Consider the following 15589-nt stretch of genomic DNA (forward strand, 5'->3'; position numbering starts at 1 on the left):
ATGACTGGTAATGACTGTGGATACATGAATGTGGTAGTTAAAAGCACGAAATGCGAAGGAAGTAACGTTATGGCACCGGTTCACCGCCCGGCAAAATACGCCAACAAGGATTCTCGGCGCTAGTGGGATTTTAACTCATCCAATCTCCATCCGAGGTCCGCACCAGTCTCCACTATTGATTATTTTGAGTTTCCAATACTAGTATACCGCCAAAGTCCTAAACACCCTCTCATCCTAAAAACACAGCCTGCCCACCATCCCCATCTTCTACTCCACCCACTCTCTATCCCTCTTTCTTCCCTCTTTCTTCCCTCTTTCTTCCCTCTTTCTTCCCTCCATCTCTTTCCATTACTCTCCAATCTCCATCACTCTCTCTATCACTCTCTGTCACTCTCTGTCACTCTCTGTCACTCTCTGTCACTCTCTGTCACTCTCTGTCACTCTCTGTCACTCTCTGTCACTCTCTGTCACTCTCTGTCACTCTCTGTCACTCTCTGTCACTCTCTGTCACCCTCCCAGCAATATGGTGTCAGCTTCCCCCCAGGACGGCCGCAGACGCAAACACAGCGAGATCAACCATGATTACAGAGATCGAATGAAGAGGCTCAAGACTATCCTCGCGATACTGCTGGCACCCGCAGGCCCATATGACCTCGACTTTCCGACCTTTGGTAGTGCCGGAATCCAGGAAATAAAAACTTTCATCCAAGGGATTGACGAGCACGCCGAATGGGCGCTATCGAATGAGGAGCGTGGCCAGCTCGCAGTCGATGCAGCTATGGCAGCGGGTCCCGGTGGCCAGTCATACGCCTTGATGGCTCTCGCGTTCTTGATCCCGGACCTGATGGCGGTCCCGTCGACGGTGATTCGAATCACCGAGTTTCAGACCCTTCAGGACACCCTAGCAACTAAATTCTCTCGTCCTATTCATTATCGTGCTAGCGGTTCAGATACCTCTCCCTTGGGCCATCGATTCGGGATCAGCCCATTCTGGTTGTATCTCGAGGAACATGCAACTAAAGAGATCAACGTCTACGACTACTCCGTCAAAAATAGCGCCGATAGAACGCGACGGTGCACCGTCAAGCAAGCGATGGCCCACTGGGAGGAGCGCCCCCGCAACGAACGGTCCGCATTGAATCTGCTGGATATCGAGAATCGATCGCAAACCCAGTACTATCCACAAGCACTCCGCCCATATGACCTAGAGGGGATCCTTTCTCGGAGGGACGCCGGGGCTATCGGGAAAACCGACTCCCAATGGAAAGGGAGCGACCAGCGTGAGTTTTTCCTGATGAGCGAGAAAAACGCGGTATCCTCCATCCACGTGGATACCGGTGCCCAGGTCACCTGGGTCCAGATCCTCGCAGGACGGAAGATCTGGTACTTTCCGCGCGACCTAACCGGGAGTACGAGGTGCCTGGCACACGGGGGCTCTCTGGAATATCAACTCTTCGATGCTGGCTGGGCCAAGGTAGAGCTCCGCGCAGGCGATCTTTTGTGAGTCACCACGCTTCTGATCATCATCACCATCATCATTTTCATATTATTATCACCAACTAAGCTAACCCTATCTTGCACTAGGATCATGCCGCCGAGTTGTCCACACGCTGTGTTCACGCCAGAGGACTGCCTTGCGGTTGGAGGCCAAGTCTACACCGCTGCTCACCTGAGCTCCTCTCTCGATGGGCTCCGGATGCAGGAGGCGTTCCCCGCCATCAGCAATGAAGACGTCAAGGCCGACACCTATCACCTCCTCTCCTGCATTTTCACCACCCTGGAAAAAATCTCCATGGAGAACCGCATTATTCGTGAATCTCTGCGTCCAGCCGCGCTGGCCATCTCGACCTCTGCATACCTCGAAGCCCTCGACGTGAATATGGCCAACTCACAACCTGCACCCTCAACCGTGGGCACGGCCAAGTCCACCAAGTCGACCAAGCCTACGCACTCCACCGTCGATACGGCCACCCTACAACCCGCGAAGCGTGCAAAGCCGGCGCGCTCCACTGCCGATACGACGAACACGGAGCACGGGCTCTCCGAATGGGAATCCTCGCGAACCGCACAGCGTGTAGAGCAACGGGGGTCGGCACAGTCGTTGATTGACCTGACGGCTCGTAAGACACTTGTGGAGATTCTCACGGAGCGCGAGAAACGGTACCATGTGGCAATCGGACTCATAGACGCGCCACAGGAGTAGGAGGAGCCAATCCAGTAGCGCTGGAAGCCGGTTTGGTTGGGAGAAGGAGGATAACTCTGCGGACGAGGAGTACATAGTGTCATCAGGATGGAGGAGACAACTTTTTGTATGATTTCACAAGGTCATACATAGCACATGAACCATGCCGGGCCGACCAAGACACTTAGAGATAGTACTATTACCGAATACCATTGCACAAAATACCATAACAATATTGTAGATATCAACAATGTGACAGCTACGAAGTACTTGGAAATGGGCCAATCAGGGCAACGGAATCAGAAAGGGGAGATTGATATTGAATTGAATGATTAATTGAAAAGAGACATGAAATGAGGGTGCTCATGGGGGTTGAAATACCCATGAGCTTACAGTATAACGAGGATCCTCGGATGTTACAAATCCGGGATGCCTGATTGCAACAAACTTGCCTTGGGCAGACATACTTTAGTGTTATCTCATGCATGCAGGTAGGTGTCACTCTGCATGCTGCATGTTGTGATAAGAGTGCCGACCCATTCGGGTTGACAGTAGATCATATTGCATTTTCAGCTACCACAGTCAGAACATAATATTCGATAAGTACTAGCCATGCAATTTTCAATGAGCTTTTGTCTATCACGTTCATGATGACCTCTACCGTGAACTCAAGCTCCTGATAGCCCAATACTATCTTTATCATTGCATTTACATCGCTTTTGCATCCTTGAGTCCCGATGTAACGATAATCTACCACTATCTCAGTCTGGAAAACATTCTTGCCTTGAAATTCAAATTGATGAACCATAACATTATCCATAGCCTCATCCAGAACTTCGAACCGGTATCTCCCCAACATTGCTAGCCTTCATTGACTACCAATGGGGGGTCCAATTATGTTTTCAATGAAATCCACAGGATCCTCCCGATCCTTCCCTTTGGTGTTTCAGACGAATAAAGCGAGGCTCATCTTGGTCTACAGCGTTCACCAACAGTCTAGTACCAAAGGTGGCCTTCATGACAAAGCCGGGTACTAACCAAGATTGGTCTTGAGGCAAACTCAAATTTTGAAACAACGTAACGTAGTTGCCAGGCGACATTCTTCGCGTCGTAATGAGCAATAAGCGGCCCACTTCTGGACGTTTCTGGAGGGGTCAGAACGATATCGACGGCGCAGCCCCGATCAAACGAGAAATTTCAGGCATGGTATGTCAATCGTACAGAATGTTCTACCTGGCATTATATTCCATTTTAACTCTATTGAAGCAGCAGAACCCGCAGTACCCACCGAGTCAACAGTTGTCTACTAGCTACTCGACCAAACAATTCTCTGCTGCGTGCCCTGCAATTCACATGGAGGTGCTGATTCGGACTAGTCACTCAAGGACACGACAGCCTTCATCAGTACGGTCTGCCCCTGTCTAGTCAACAGTGGTGCAGGTTCCCCAAACCCATACTGGCCAACCTCGTGCGCCGGTTGCGTCGCCTCTACTCCCAGACACAGGCTATGGAGCGCCACAGACAGTGCAGCCGAACCCAATTCGACTGGGTTGGCTTTGACGAAGCTAACCTTTTCAAAGTCAGCTTCAGCAAGGAACTGTTTGTTCCTTCGAGAATGTCCGTAATCGACTGCCAGTGCATAGGCATTATTCGACGTCTCTGCCTTTTGAGTTTTGACCCAATACCGAATGACTTTCTTCGCGGGGTTGGAAGGGACAAAATTCCGAGTGAGACAATCTCTCGATATGTCAATGCTCCTGACCGTGGTACGGTGTTCCGTGATACATCGAGCCTTCAACATTTGCAAGCGATCCAACTATTACACTACCTGATCGCACAGAGCCCCCGTCTGAACGATAATTTATTGCGCATCATGGACATGGAGCGCCTTTTCGAGGCGTAGATTGATACAATGGTCCACAGCCTCGGAGATTGCTCCTATCACACTGGCCTATTGTCTGCTGGATGCCTGAAATGGTACTCTGCCGGATTGGAATTTGTTCAGTGGCTATCACGGCAGCGAAGTCCCTCAGTATTTCAGTGCTCCTGATGTATCTTGACCGTCTTCCTGAAGTTGCGGATATTCACCAGCCATGCGTTTAGTCAAGGGGCCAAGGAGTCTCCACTGACGGCTGATGCTAGAGATAATGACGGAAGCGGTTCGAGCCCAATGTCAACTGAGTGCCAGACTTCCCAAAGTTGCTATCATGTTGGGCGGGACCGGCAGCCCGAGACACATAGTCAAGAATATCGGTCAGATCAGTGCTGATGGAAAGCAAATTGAGGCACTGACTAAGATAGACAAAGCCGTTCCTCAGGTCCTTCTGCATCGGCTAGTAGGAGAATATTCTATCCAGCAGTCTCTTATCTACGAGCCCAAGGGGATGACCTAAATGCCCTCCACAAGCTTCATGTCCCTTCACACTGGTTTACCAGGACCAGTTCTACAAAGTACCACATGTGCGAAACACCTTAACTCGACTCCTCTACTCATCATTCATCATTGTCGAGAGCTTCATGTACCTCGGGGTCAAATGGAGCGCCTTTGATAATTCCATAGTGCTTCCGAGCAACACGGGATGAAATGGTAACCCTATGTACCGAAGATGAAATCTCGGAGGGTGTTTGGCCAGAGCGCCCCTAACAACGACTGTCCAGCCATCAGTGGAATGTTCGTTGTGAGATATTCACGAAGGAAGTTATTCTGTCCGAATCCGCCAATGACGAGTGCAGCCTTGACAGGACTTTTTGATAATTTGATCTGCTTCAATGCGAGATTGAGAATTTCCTCCAGGACCAGAAGAAATATTCAACGCATTTCCTCCACAGTGACACTGAAGAAGCCTCGGTGAACATTGAGATCTTGATCATCACCAATCCCAGGAACAGGGAAATACAACTTAAACGTTTCCGTATCCGTGAATCTTCTCTTGGCCCAGGCTTCAAATCGTGACATGGCTTGCTCCAAGGTGTCACTGTCCCATCCTGGGGCAGCTTCGAGTCTCGATCGGAGAAAGTCTTCAAAATGTCTGTTCAAGAGTGTACTCCCACAATATGACCTCGTGCCGGCCGCAGCCTCGCAGAGACGTATCACTGGGGAAGTTTGTTCGATGGTGAAGGTAATCAAATCAACCGTGCCGCCTCCAGCATCCATCAGGAGTACTGTGCCATTGACCTGAAAATCATATCTTTTCTAACTTCATCTTGCGAGTTCTATCATATCTGATAATTCCTACGATAAGAAATCAGAGACTAGTAAGCAGAAAGTGGGCTAAGAGAAAAAACCTTCATATTCTTCTTTCCTACTATTTTCTTCTTTTTCCTAGATAAACTGTAGTTGTATTATTGGTCAATTTTCCCAACTATCGCTTACAAAATATTCAGTTCTTACCATATTTCACTTTAAATCTTATCTTAGAAGGTTTTTAATGAGAAAGCAGCGACTCGTAAACGAAAAGTGTTTATATAAAGAAAGGTCCGTATTCGTCTTTCATACTAATCACGAGGTAATAGAACCACCGAGTCGGTCTCCTTGAGTTCAAGAAGATTGAAGCCGAAGTCAATGGTGGATTTATCCCAGAACAATGCCTGGAATTTTGAGGAGTCCGTATCTCGGAGCTCTGTATCTGTAATGCCCGGATGGTAAACCCGAAACACCCGGACCCAACGGTTGTATAGCTCCCTGACTTCGACAAGGCTGTCTTTTTTCTTTGAAAAGGTGCGTTTTTGACTTGCCACTGGCCCGTAATGGATCCTGGATGTTCACCACTTCGGTGAACGTTTTGTATGAGATCATAAATCTTCCGTCACCATTGGGCATCAGGACCATGGGGTACTCAAGGGGTTCGAGGAAGCGATATGAGCCTCGGCCAGCTTTGTGGATCCTGTTAGCCTTTAGTATCACTAGCGATTCATCAATACGTACCCTTGAACATCCCCTTGGCGCTAGGGGTCGCCTTGCGTCTCGCCCGACTCATTTTCTCGACAATTCGCAGCTTTTCCGGGTCGTGTTCCCGCGACCGCTCCTCCGCCCATCTATTGTTCGAGGTTTCTCGCCATCTCAGCCGAGCAGCCTCTTTGGAATCCATCCCGATGCTGATATCGCCCCGTCCCAGAGTCAGTAGACTGGATCCTACACCCAAAGACAGCGAAACAAGGCAAGGAACTCACAGAGATGGATAACAAAGCTAGTAGGTCTTCTTTGCAAGGAAACAAAAGGAGCACGTCAGAGAAAATCAAGAAATTGCGGAGTTCTGAGGAGGGTCGGGTAGAGGATCAAAAGAAGTGGCGAAAAGTTTCAAAAGATGAGGATGTGGATCGAGTGAGGAAGGGATAGGGAGAGAGTAGAGAGAAGATGGGTACCGTGAGAAACACGAGCCTTGAAAAGGTGATGACAAGGTTGAGATGCAACGTTGGTGGGGAGAGTAGGCGTAGGCTTAGGTCGAGAACGCGAAGAAATGAGAAGTTGGAGAAAGGAAAGATCAAGAGGGTGGAGCAGAGGAGAAAGGAAGGTCAGAAGAACAGAGTGATATCTTGCCCCTAAATATTTCCCTAGCGCCAGGCATCTTCTTGCGCTTTCCACTGTTTAGGTTGCCGACCATTTTCAACTTTCAAGGGTCATGTTCCTGTGACCTTTCTTCAGTCTATTTGCCCTACCCCTGTTCATATAACGGTCTCGGGTTTGTGTTTGGCCTTGAATGTATCATTAGCACTAGTAATCTCTTTGCAATTTTCCTGGCCTAGGTTGTTAACCATTCCGGAGAGTGTTGAGTTCGATATTGCATAGAAAACGTAGAGACTTACTAACGTGTAAGAGAATCTCTTGCGCTGTTCACGGGCTTAAGTTCATTGGTTCCAGGCACTCTGAGGGTCCTGTTTTCGTGACTGCTCTTCTGCCCATTTCACTCTGGCCTGTGTGTGGAATCTTGCCCTCCGTGAACTTATTTTGGTGATTATCTTCCCTAGTTCGTGATTATAGAGAAGAAGGATATGAGAGAAAGGTAGAAGCCTGAAGATAAGTCGAGCGGATAAGCCATCATTAGTTGATAAATAAAGAAAATCGGGCACGGGAGTATTGCGACCTACCTGGAATATCCCATTCCTTGTCATTCATATATACCCATGAAAAGAATCCGTGCCATCAGCGGCACCCCGTGTTCCCCTACGGTATTGCACTGCACCCGTGATGTTTTGTGCATATGGCATGCATCACTGAAGATCCCGCGCTCGGCCTGCTCGATGGGGTTTGAGTGATTAAATCTTTCTTGGTACGAAGCATATGTCACCATACCCAAATAATGCGCTTGGTTTGGCGTAATATCCTGCTCCCTTTGAGCACATATAATTCCAGAGCATTGTTTATGTTCAAAGGGTCGATCCGTAGGTTGCTGAGGGTTTTGCTGGCCTGACATCTGTCCCTGTCCACATCCATTGGGAGCTAATGGCTGACCATTCATGGCACCTCCTTGGAGGTGAGGGCGTTTCGAGTGCGAGTGGGCGTTATCAGCAGATGCAGGTGACTGTGGCCGCATCCATCTAGTGCTTTCTGTTCAACAAAAAGACAGTGAAATAGCTCACAATGATCGGGATGTTTAAATATTGAGCAAGGTGTAGCCAAAAGAAGTCATTATATAGCGGAGGTATGGGTTCTTCGAGAAGGCTGGAGGTGGCTTCAAAATTATAATTAACTCAACAATTCATAGTTAGTGCTGAGGGGAGGAGAGGTTGTGTCCGGAGGCCCGTAAAGATAGACTTTATATTGGGCCTTTTTTGCCTCGTTGCCTTGTACACAATGTTCATAGAATGATTGGTGTTTCTTTCTCTGTTTTTCCTTTTAATTTTCTACTTTCTCTTAATCTCAGCGGCCTTTGTTGGATAGGCGTCTTCTCTCCCCTTCTCTTTCTTTATCTCTCTTTGTCGCTCGTTCTCTCTCTTTTTCTCTCTATTTCATTTTCTCTCCTTCTCTCCATTTAACAGCTTCTTTCTAACATCCGGACTGTCCCAGACGACACCTGCATTTGGTGGTACCTCTATCCACCATCGCAAATTGGGTCTCCCAGATTAGCGAGCATATCAAGCAAGGCTCGTTGAAATACTATGTTTTTCATGATGCTTCACGGAACATTGACCTGGAGGAGCTCTACAAGCTTGATCTGCTGATCACAACTATTCTACAGTATACAGCGAGTTGCTCGGACGAGGTGCGAAGCGTGGCAGTCCCTTGGTCAAATGAACATGTTTCGAATCCTTCTGGATGAGGCACACACCATCCGAGAGCTGAGCAACCAACAGACCAAAGCAGTTCTGAGCCTCCAAGCGCTGCGTCACTGGTCTATTACTGGTACGCCAATCCAAAATCGTCTGGAAGATCTACTCTCGGTGACTAAGTTCTTGCGGCTGTTCCCCTATGATAATCTGGCTCGATTGTCTCCACATGTCATCAGCCCCATGAAAAACCGGGAACGCGCACGCCCTTGCAAGCCTGAGAGTCTTGATTGACTCCTTCACGCTGCGCCGAGTCAAGAAGATGCTTGATTTGCCTAAGCGGACGGACAAGATCCTCACATTGGAATTCTCAGAGAAGGAAGCGCAGTTGCATGAGTTCATCTAGAATGAATTATTTTCGCCAGAACAACGTGAGGGTTGTGCATCGAATGAAACATCTTAGGGGGGGCCCGCCGTGGGGGCTGAATAGTAAGAGTGTTTGCTGAGAATTGTGCGGATTTATATGGCTGAACCAAGGAAGCACAAAGGGCAGGCCGATAAGCGGCACCTCTGGTAAATGATGCCCCTAATACTGCCCTTAAGACGGCCTGCCTTATATACAGTGGAGTTTGATAAGTCTTTGTCTACCTTGTGATGATATAATATTCTGCCAGCCAAATAATCTCTCCATTATCTACCTCACCCGCAAGAAATTCATCTTTTCAAGCTAATGGCAGAGCGAAATGGACCATATACTAATAACAAAATTCAAACTTTAGGCAAGTTATCGCACTCTGATTAGCTAGCTGGCACAAGCCCTGATTGGCTAATGAAATTAAAACAATGTCGCCTCACGTGATACGCACCCTTGTTTTTGACGGAACAGAAGCAGCAGTATACCGGAGAACGGAGATAGTAACTTGTCTATTGTAGTGGGGGAACCGCTGCCAGAATATCCTTTGAGTGCATACTGCCAACAACAGTCTTTTCTATTTGACTTGGTCGATTCCTTCTGTGAGAGCTCTCTTTCGGTATTGTCATGTTTTACTTGATTGTTTTGTTCGTTTGTTTGCTCCATTTGCACTGTTTGGCCTGTTTGTTCTGTTGTCCCTGGCTAAGGCTTCATGTATGGAGAGGGGAGGATAAAAAAAAGACACACACACAACTTTCAATGATTTTAGCAGTCTAGTCGATTTTGTGAGAATTTACTCGTTTTTCGGTTTCTTAGAAGCTCTTGAAGATTGCATTTCTACCCGCCGTATCGCACCCTCTTTCCTCCCCGACGCTCTGGGGATCTGTTGGCTGGTAGACGACAGAGACACTGATGATTCATCCCATCCTGGAGACCCCCGAATCACCACTGACTATGTTGATTGGGTTGGTTGTTTCCTGTGCCAGTTGTCTATCCCCTTTCGTGCCTCGACCTGTCTGTTTCAACCAGACTGCCATTAGTGCATCCCCTTGTTTACTAGCAATATAGACCTAGCCTTTGAAGATAATATAGGGCGGCAGCGAATAGCCGTTAGCGTATATGTAAAGATATACTCTATAAGTCAGGATAGAGGCCTGTCGATCAGGTTGGAGAAAGGGACCAAGTCAGATGTACCGAATAGTCAAAGACTGTTTCTTGAGGAACGTAAGGGTTCCTCTTCATGGTTCAATTTATATACAGTCTTGTTTCACAGAACAGGAAGGAGAATCATCCTAGTCATAAGAGGGGATCAAGATGAACACGAGGCTCGTGTAACCTTCTTGCAGGGATTCCCCTTGTAGGGGTTCGCTCTCCATGTGGCTAACGGAAGGCCAAGGAGTTGTTACCGAAAGGCCGCCGAACTGGAAGCCTTAGGCACCCAGGTGTGAATAACCTCATGCTTATGTCGGGTATATCATAACAGTATATCGTTTCGATTGTAGTAACCTATTCGCGGTTTCCTAGCTATAGAATAGATCGCTGACCGTAGTATTCTGCTTATGTAACCACCTTCTGCGATGATATAAAGCCTATCGCAAAGCCTATCCCATCAAAGTTGGAGATATCCTCTAGTTGGATGCTATTCTTATTGATCGCGCATTGTACTATCAAAAACTACTTTTTTATAGCCTTTAGATCCTCGTTAAGAGTGCGCTTATAATCATATCGCTTAGACTAGCGCGATTGAGGCTCATCACGTCGATTCATAAATGTTGATGCCTAATTAACACCAACAGTTAATAGGGGTGTGGTTCCACGCGTTGCAAGAAGGATATGAGCTATCTCTCGAACAGTAGAGGGCCTAGGCGCTGCCCCACGCGAATCCATAGAGAGGATCCATTCAGTAAGCGAACCCTCTTCGTATTATGTCAATTTATGGCCAGATGGGCGCTTATCCACTCGCGCGAGCAGTGAGAGTTCGTTAGGGTATGTCATATAGCTTCGCTGCCGCGCGTATAGATTTGATACGGTCATTTTGAAGATCACTAAGGGCTAGTAGAATCTTGCCCTCTTGATTGGCCAATTTCTGGCTAGATTGACTGCGAATTGGTGGCATAGTGGGTAGTTGAATTGGATGGGTTGGTAGGAAGACGCGACTGTTGATGGGGTGTGCCGCTCGACCGTGTGTGCCGGTCGGCCGTGAATTACGTTAACTAGATAGGGGCTTTATAGCAATGCAGACTTGTTGAGCTCCAATTGGTGCGCAGTATGATTTACTAAGCAGTATTTCCGACTCATTGACAGTAAATCCTTAGAATTCAGACGACATACTGCTTCTACTACTAACCTTGTACTTGAGTCAGACCTATAGAATGGAAAGATTTCAATTTCCAAAAGTAATCTGCTAAGCGACCATGTAGCAGGAAAAAGCGTATCTTCCGTATATACTTGGCATCATCATAATAGGAGACGCGCGGGGAGGCTTCAAAACCGGCCAAAATGCCTACTATGCTATAAGTCTATATTCTGGCATGCCGAGACAATAGGTTACAAGTAGCGCAACTCTCAGGCTAAGCCATAATAATACACATAAACACACTGTTGCAACCTTTCAAATACCATTATAGGCTACTGGCTGAAAGGGCGAATCCATTCACGCACCTGAACGTGGAGGACCTCGGACTATATGAATGAGATCTCTACCCAATATTCTTTCCAGGGCAGCAGGGTAATGCAATAATGGAATCGACCGATCTGAATAATGGAATAGTATTGGATGAACATAATCTGGACGATAAATTAATGTTGAGGTCGAAAGAAAAGGAATAAAGAAGGAGATTCACAGGGCTTCAAATACATCTAGCATGACAAGAATGAACAACAAGACATGATTATAAAACGCGAATCTGAGTGGAGGGCGGATTGAACAATATTGACCAATATGCCCAGAAGAAGTCCTCTGTATTCAATGATCACAATTATTTGTCTTCATTAATCCCCGATAAAGAAGACAATGTCACCACACATATAGTCTTCTTCTCTTTTCCTGCGAGGTTCTTTGTTGAATCGAAGTAGTATTGGAATGGGCAACGGTGACGAAAGTTGTGTTCTGCTCAGCTTCTGGGAAAGTGGCTGATGTAATGGTCAACATGGTCCTTTCCGTCACACGCAAGCCATTGATTTCGATGACAATGATGACGATCTTTGTTGGAGTCCCGGAAGATCCAGCAATGGTTGTGTATAAAGTGGTTAGAATTGTTGTTGGGGCTATTGTGTTGGGGCGAGGAGTGACATCTCCCAACTCATCTCCGCTTCCACCATTACCGACTCCTGCGTTACCCAACGACCCAGAGGAGGTGCTGATTCCTCCCAGCGTTGTGGTATTTACCGAGGATGAGGAACTGCCAGATGACTTAGCCCCAGAAGCCGTGCTAGTCCCGCCGCTTCCCGCCATATCACTCGAAGATGGGTTGCTCGGACTGGATGACCCAGTTTGTCCTGCAGAAGTGCTGCTCAGGTTGGATGATGTCGTCTGTCCAGCAGGATTGCTGCTTGATCCTGCCTCCGAAGCCCCTGACGACGGGCTACTCCCATCCGGCCCTGGAGAACCACTCGAAGATGTGCTAGGCGGACTAGAAGATACAGTCTGTCCAGCAGAAAGGCTAGTGGGCGCAGCACCTGAAGAGGCGCTCGAGGAGCTGCTGCCTGAATTAGCCCCTGAAGCGCCAGACAAAGTACTGCTTCCGCTGATCCCCAAATTATCGCTCGGAAATATGTTGCTCGGAATAGACGCTGACGCCCCAGGCGAGATACTACTCCCTCCTGTGCCTAAAGCGTCGGTTGCGGACGCGCTGCTGGGGTTTGACGATGCAGTCTGCCCAGCAGAAGTACTCGAGGGAGTGCTGCCTGCACCAGCCTCCGAAGCCCCAGGGGACAGGCTACTGCCATCCGGACCCGGAGTGTCGGTCGAAGACGTGTGAGGTGGGCTATACGGTGCAGTTTGTCCTGGAGAGGCGCTCGAAGAAGCGCTGTCCCCACTAGCCTCCGAAGCCCCAGACGACGTGTTGCTTCCACCAGGACTTGAGGTCTCGCTCGGAGATACGCTGCTCGGGATAGACGATGTAGTCTGTCCTACAGCAGTGCTAATTGGAGTAGAACCTAAGGAGGTGCTCGAGGAAGTGCTGCCGTCAGCCCCAGAAGGCGTAGACGATGTGGTGCTTCCACCGCTCCCCGAAGTGTCGCTCGGAGCTATGCTACTCGGGATAGACGACGCAGTTTGTCCTGCAGAGGTCCTAGTGGGGCCATCACCCGAAGTGCCACTCGAAGACGTGCTAGGCGGGCTGGACGAGGTAGGCTGTCCTGGTGAGGTGCTCGAGGGAGTGCCTTCAGCCCCCGAAGCCCCAGTCGACGAGCTGCTCTGGTTGGACGATGTCGTCTGCCCAGCGGAATCGCTACCTGTATCTGCTCCCGAAGCCCCAGGCGATGTGCTGCTGCCACCGGAGCCTGGAGTGCCACTCGAAGGCGTGCTCGGCGGGGTGGACGATACAATCTGTCCCGAGGAAGTGCTGCCCACATCAGCCCCTGGAGCCCCAGACGATAGGTTGCTCGTACTAGGCGTCGGGGCCCCAAGCGAGGCGCTCGAGGAGCTAACACCTGAAAGGCCGCTCCCTGACGACGTATCACCTGAGGAGCTACTTTCCGACGAAGTGCCGCTGTCCGTTGGGTCACCAGCTGAGCCATCTCCCGACGACCCATCATCAGGCGAGCTATTGCCTAATGAAGAGCTACTCCCCGAAGATGTATCGCCAGATAAGCCATTCCCTCCTGAAGAAGTACTGCCTGAAGACGTATCGCCCGACAAGCCACCCCCTCCAGACGAGCCATTCCCTTCTGCAGAGGCACTGTCCGAAGACGTGTCACCCGGCGATCCACTCCCGTCATTTCCACTTGAATTACTTGTTCCAGAGGCTCCATTCCCATCGCTGGGTGCTGAGTCGCTTCCAGAACTAACGTCTGCACTCTCAATCGCGGCTAGAACAGCCGGATCAACCCAGGTGGTGTCCGAATTTCCATCAGCCACGACTGCGCTTATGGTCACTGAAGATAGGTCTGAAGATGCGAGTTCAGAAACTAACCCCGACCTAGCGTCCTCGTTGTTGCGGTAAGCCCCGGCGCCCGTGTTGTCGTATTCACCGTAGAGGTTTGCATCGTTCTGTGTATCACTGTCGATTTTGACGCCGCTTGGCGCAATCAAGCCTCCCAAAGCAGAGTCCCGGTACACCACTATAGCCCCAGGCCCAGCGGCTGCAGCCAAGTCGACATTGTTGTTATCCACCCCAGACTTTTGGATGACTCTGGATCGATCGATTACCACCGTGGATTTACCGCCGGACGGAGGACCCTCGGTGTAGACAATTACTGCGAAGCTTCCGGTAGGTACGATGACTGTGTCGAAAATGTAGATGTTGGGGGATCCTTCAATCAAATCTGTCGGTGCCTCGATATAACTGTTTGCAATTACGGCCAAGGCTTGATTCGCATTGATTCCCGATCCACCATGTGATATGAATTGGCATTGATAAAACCCGAGGTTTGTTCCGCTTAGAACTGCAGCGCTTCCAGATGGTCCAGTATTCACAAAATTGATATTTGTCACTGTGAGTCCCTCGAGATTGGCGGAGATGGTGAGGGCGGTTATGTCACTGGAGACAAACACCTTATTTTTGGTATAGTCGTATTTGATGTTGGTTTCTCCGACGATAGTCACCGATGGGGTGGATTCGATTGTGACAGCTGGATATGTGCCGCTGAGAACTGTCACTGTCGGAATACCCTTTCCTTGAGCGTAGGAGACCGCATCGCCGATGTCCGTGAATTGGCCGCTGCCGTCTGGCGCGACGGTAACCGCAGGTGCAGAAGCTAGTACACATCAGCATTGCTCCTCTTGTTTAGAATTGTCATTCAATGAATCATACTAGGGGAGCTTCCATCTGTTGTTTTCGTGATGTAAACCGTGCTTGAACATGTCCCTGGTGCATCTATTGCTGCCGCCGCAAGGCCGGCCAGATACAATATCGACCAAATTCGCATCGTGGATGGACATTCTCAGATGTCTGCACGAGTGAGCTGAACATGGAGGTTCATGAAGCAGTACAGAGTCTCTCCAGATCAGATATCTCGTCGAGATTGAGAATATGCCAAGAATGTGAGCACAGGTAGTCATCCCGTTGCGCATTCCACAGCCACCCTGGTGGAACTCCTTGGCCCATCTCAATCCAGGTAGACAGGTTCAAGAGCTCCAATATTTGCAGTCTGCAAGAGGTAAAACGGTTTACTCAACCTTGAATTCTACGAAAATCTTGAAGCTTGTTTACGTCTATTCTAACTTTCTTAATCAATCGTGGTCTTCATTTGCCCCGATCGTAATTTCATGAGCCATAGCCATGTGTCATATCCAAACATTTACAGATCCTCATATTTTTGCAACCCATTATGAGCTCACTATTCAACTGCACCGATCGAGGAAGACCCAACGCTGTGATTCGAAAATCGATCACTTCTGCAACACACACCTTCCGATCCCCCTAGTTTTTGTACCCCCGTAGTGGACCCACCCGGATTAGATTTGGATATTCTAATCAGCCTGTAGGCTAATTCCAGGTACCTGGAACATACAGTGGGATCAAGGAGAATGCCACGTATTTTCTGGAGCCTTATTGGGAAGTAGGTCTCAGGCTAAGAAGCTACGAACCAATGGCGTTCATCGACGCCCTTGATGGAGGAACGGTTGG

The 15589-nt window shown here is 48.9% G+C and overlaps 6 protein-coding genes across 6 annotated transcripts; 3 read left to right on the top strand and 3 right to left on the bottom strand.

The window, feature by feature from the left end:
• Window positions 1–523: 523 nt before the first annotated feature.
• N7473_002832 (uncharacterized protein) lies at window positions 524–2203 on the top strand (the record flags this gene model as incomplete). The annotated part of the gene is made up of 2 exons (XM_057148772.1): window positions 524–1500; window positions 1585–2203. The coding sequence occupies 2 exons, from the start codon at window positions 524–526 to the stop codon at window positions 2201–2203; spliced, it is 1596 nt and encodes a 531-aa protein (XP_057012426.1).
• Window positions 2204–3295: 1092 nt separating this feature from the next.
• N7473_002833 (uncharacterized protein) lies at window positions 3296–4085 on the top strand (the record flags this gene model as incomplete). The annotated part of the gene is made up of 2 exons (XM_057148773.1): window positions 3296–3388; window positions 3588–4085. 2 exons carry the CDS (start codon window positions 3296–3298, stop codon window positions 4083–4085), a joined length of 591 nt encoding a protein of 196 aa, XP_057012427.1.
• Window positions 4086–4991: 906 nt separating this feature from the next.
• N7473_002834 (uncharacterized protein) lies at window positions 4992–5336 on the bottom strand (the record flags this gene model as incomplete). The annotated part of the gene is made up of 1 exon (XM_057148774.1): window positions 4992–5336. One exon carries the CDS (start codon window positions 5334–5336, stop codon window positions 4992–4994), a length of 345 nt encoding a protein of 114 aa, XP_057012428.1.
• A 341-nt stretch (window positions 5337–5677) lies between these two features.
• Window positions 5678–6270, bottom strand: N7473_002835 (uncharacterized protein; the record flags this gene model as incomplete). Its single annotated transcript, XM_057148775.1, has 3 exons — window positions 5678–5890; window positions 5949–6055; window positions 6108–6270. The coding sequence occupies 3 exons, from the start codon at window positions 6268–6270 to the stop codon at window positions 5678–5680; spliced, it is 483 nt and encodes a 160-aa protein (XP_057012429.1).
• A 2146-nt stretch (window positions 6271–8416) lies between these two features.
• On the top strand, window positions 8417–8680 carry N7473_002836 (uncharacterized protein; the record flags this gene model as incomplete). The annotated part of the gene is made up of 1 exon (XM_057148776.1): window positions 8417–8680. One exon carries the CDS (start codon window positions 8417–8419, stop codon window positions 8678–8680), a length of 264 nt encoding a protein of 87 aa, XP_057012430.1.
• Window positions 8681–11814: 3134 nt separating this feature from the next.
• Window positions 11815–14888, bottom strand: N7473_002837 (uncharacterized protein; the record flags this gene model as incomplete). Its single annotated transcript, XM_057148777.1, has 2 exons — window positions 11815–14717; window positions 14774–14888. The coding sequence occupies 2 exons, from the start codon at window positions 14886–14888 to the stop codon at window positions 11815–11817; spliced, it is 3018 nt and encodes a 1005-aa protein (XP_057012431.1).
• Between the last annotated feature and the right edge of the window lie 701 nt (window positions 14889–15589).

Source organism: Penicillium subrubescens (genome assembly GCF_028828155.1).
Source record: "Penicillium subrubescens strain IBT 31985 chromosome Unknown utg000002l_segment0_segment0, whole genome shotgun sequence".
In the NCBI taxonomy this organism is placed as follows: domain Eukaryota; kingdom Fungi; phylum Ascomycota; class Eurotiomycetes; order Eurotiales; family Aspergillaceae; genus Penicillium; species Penicillium subrubescens.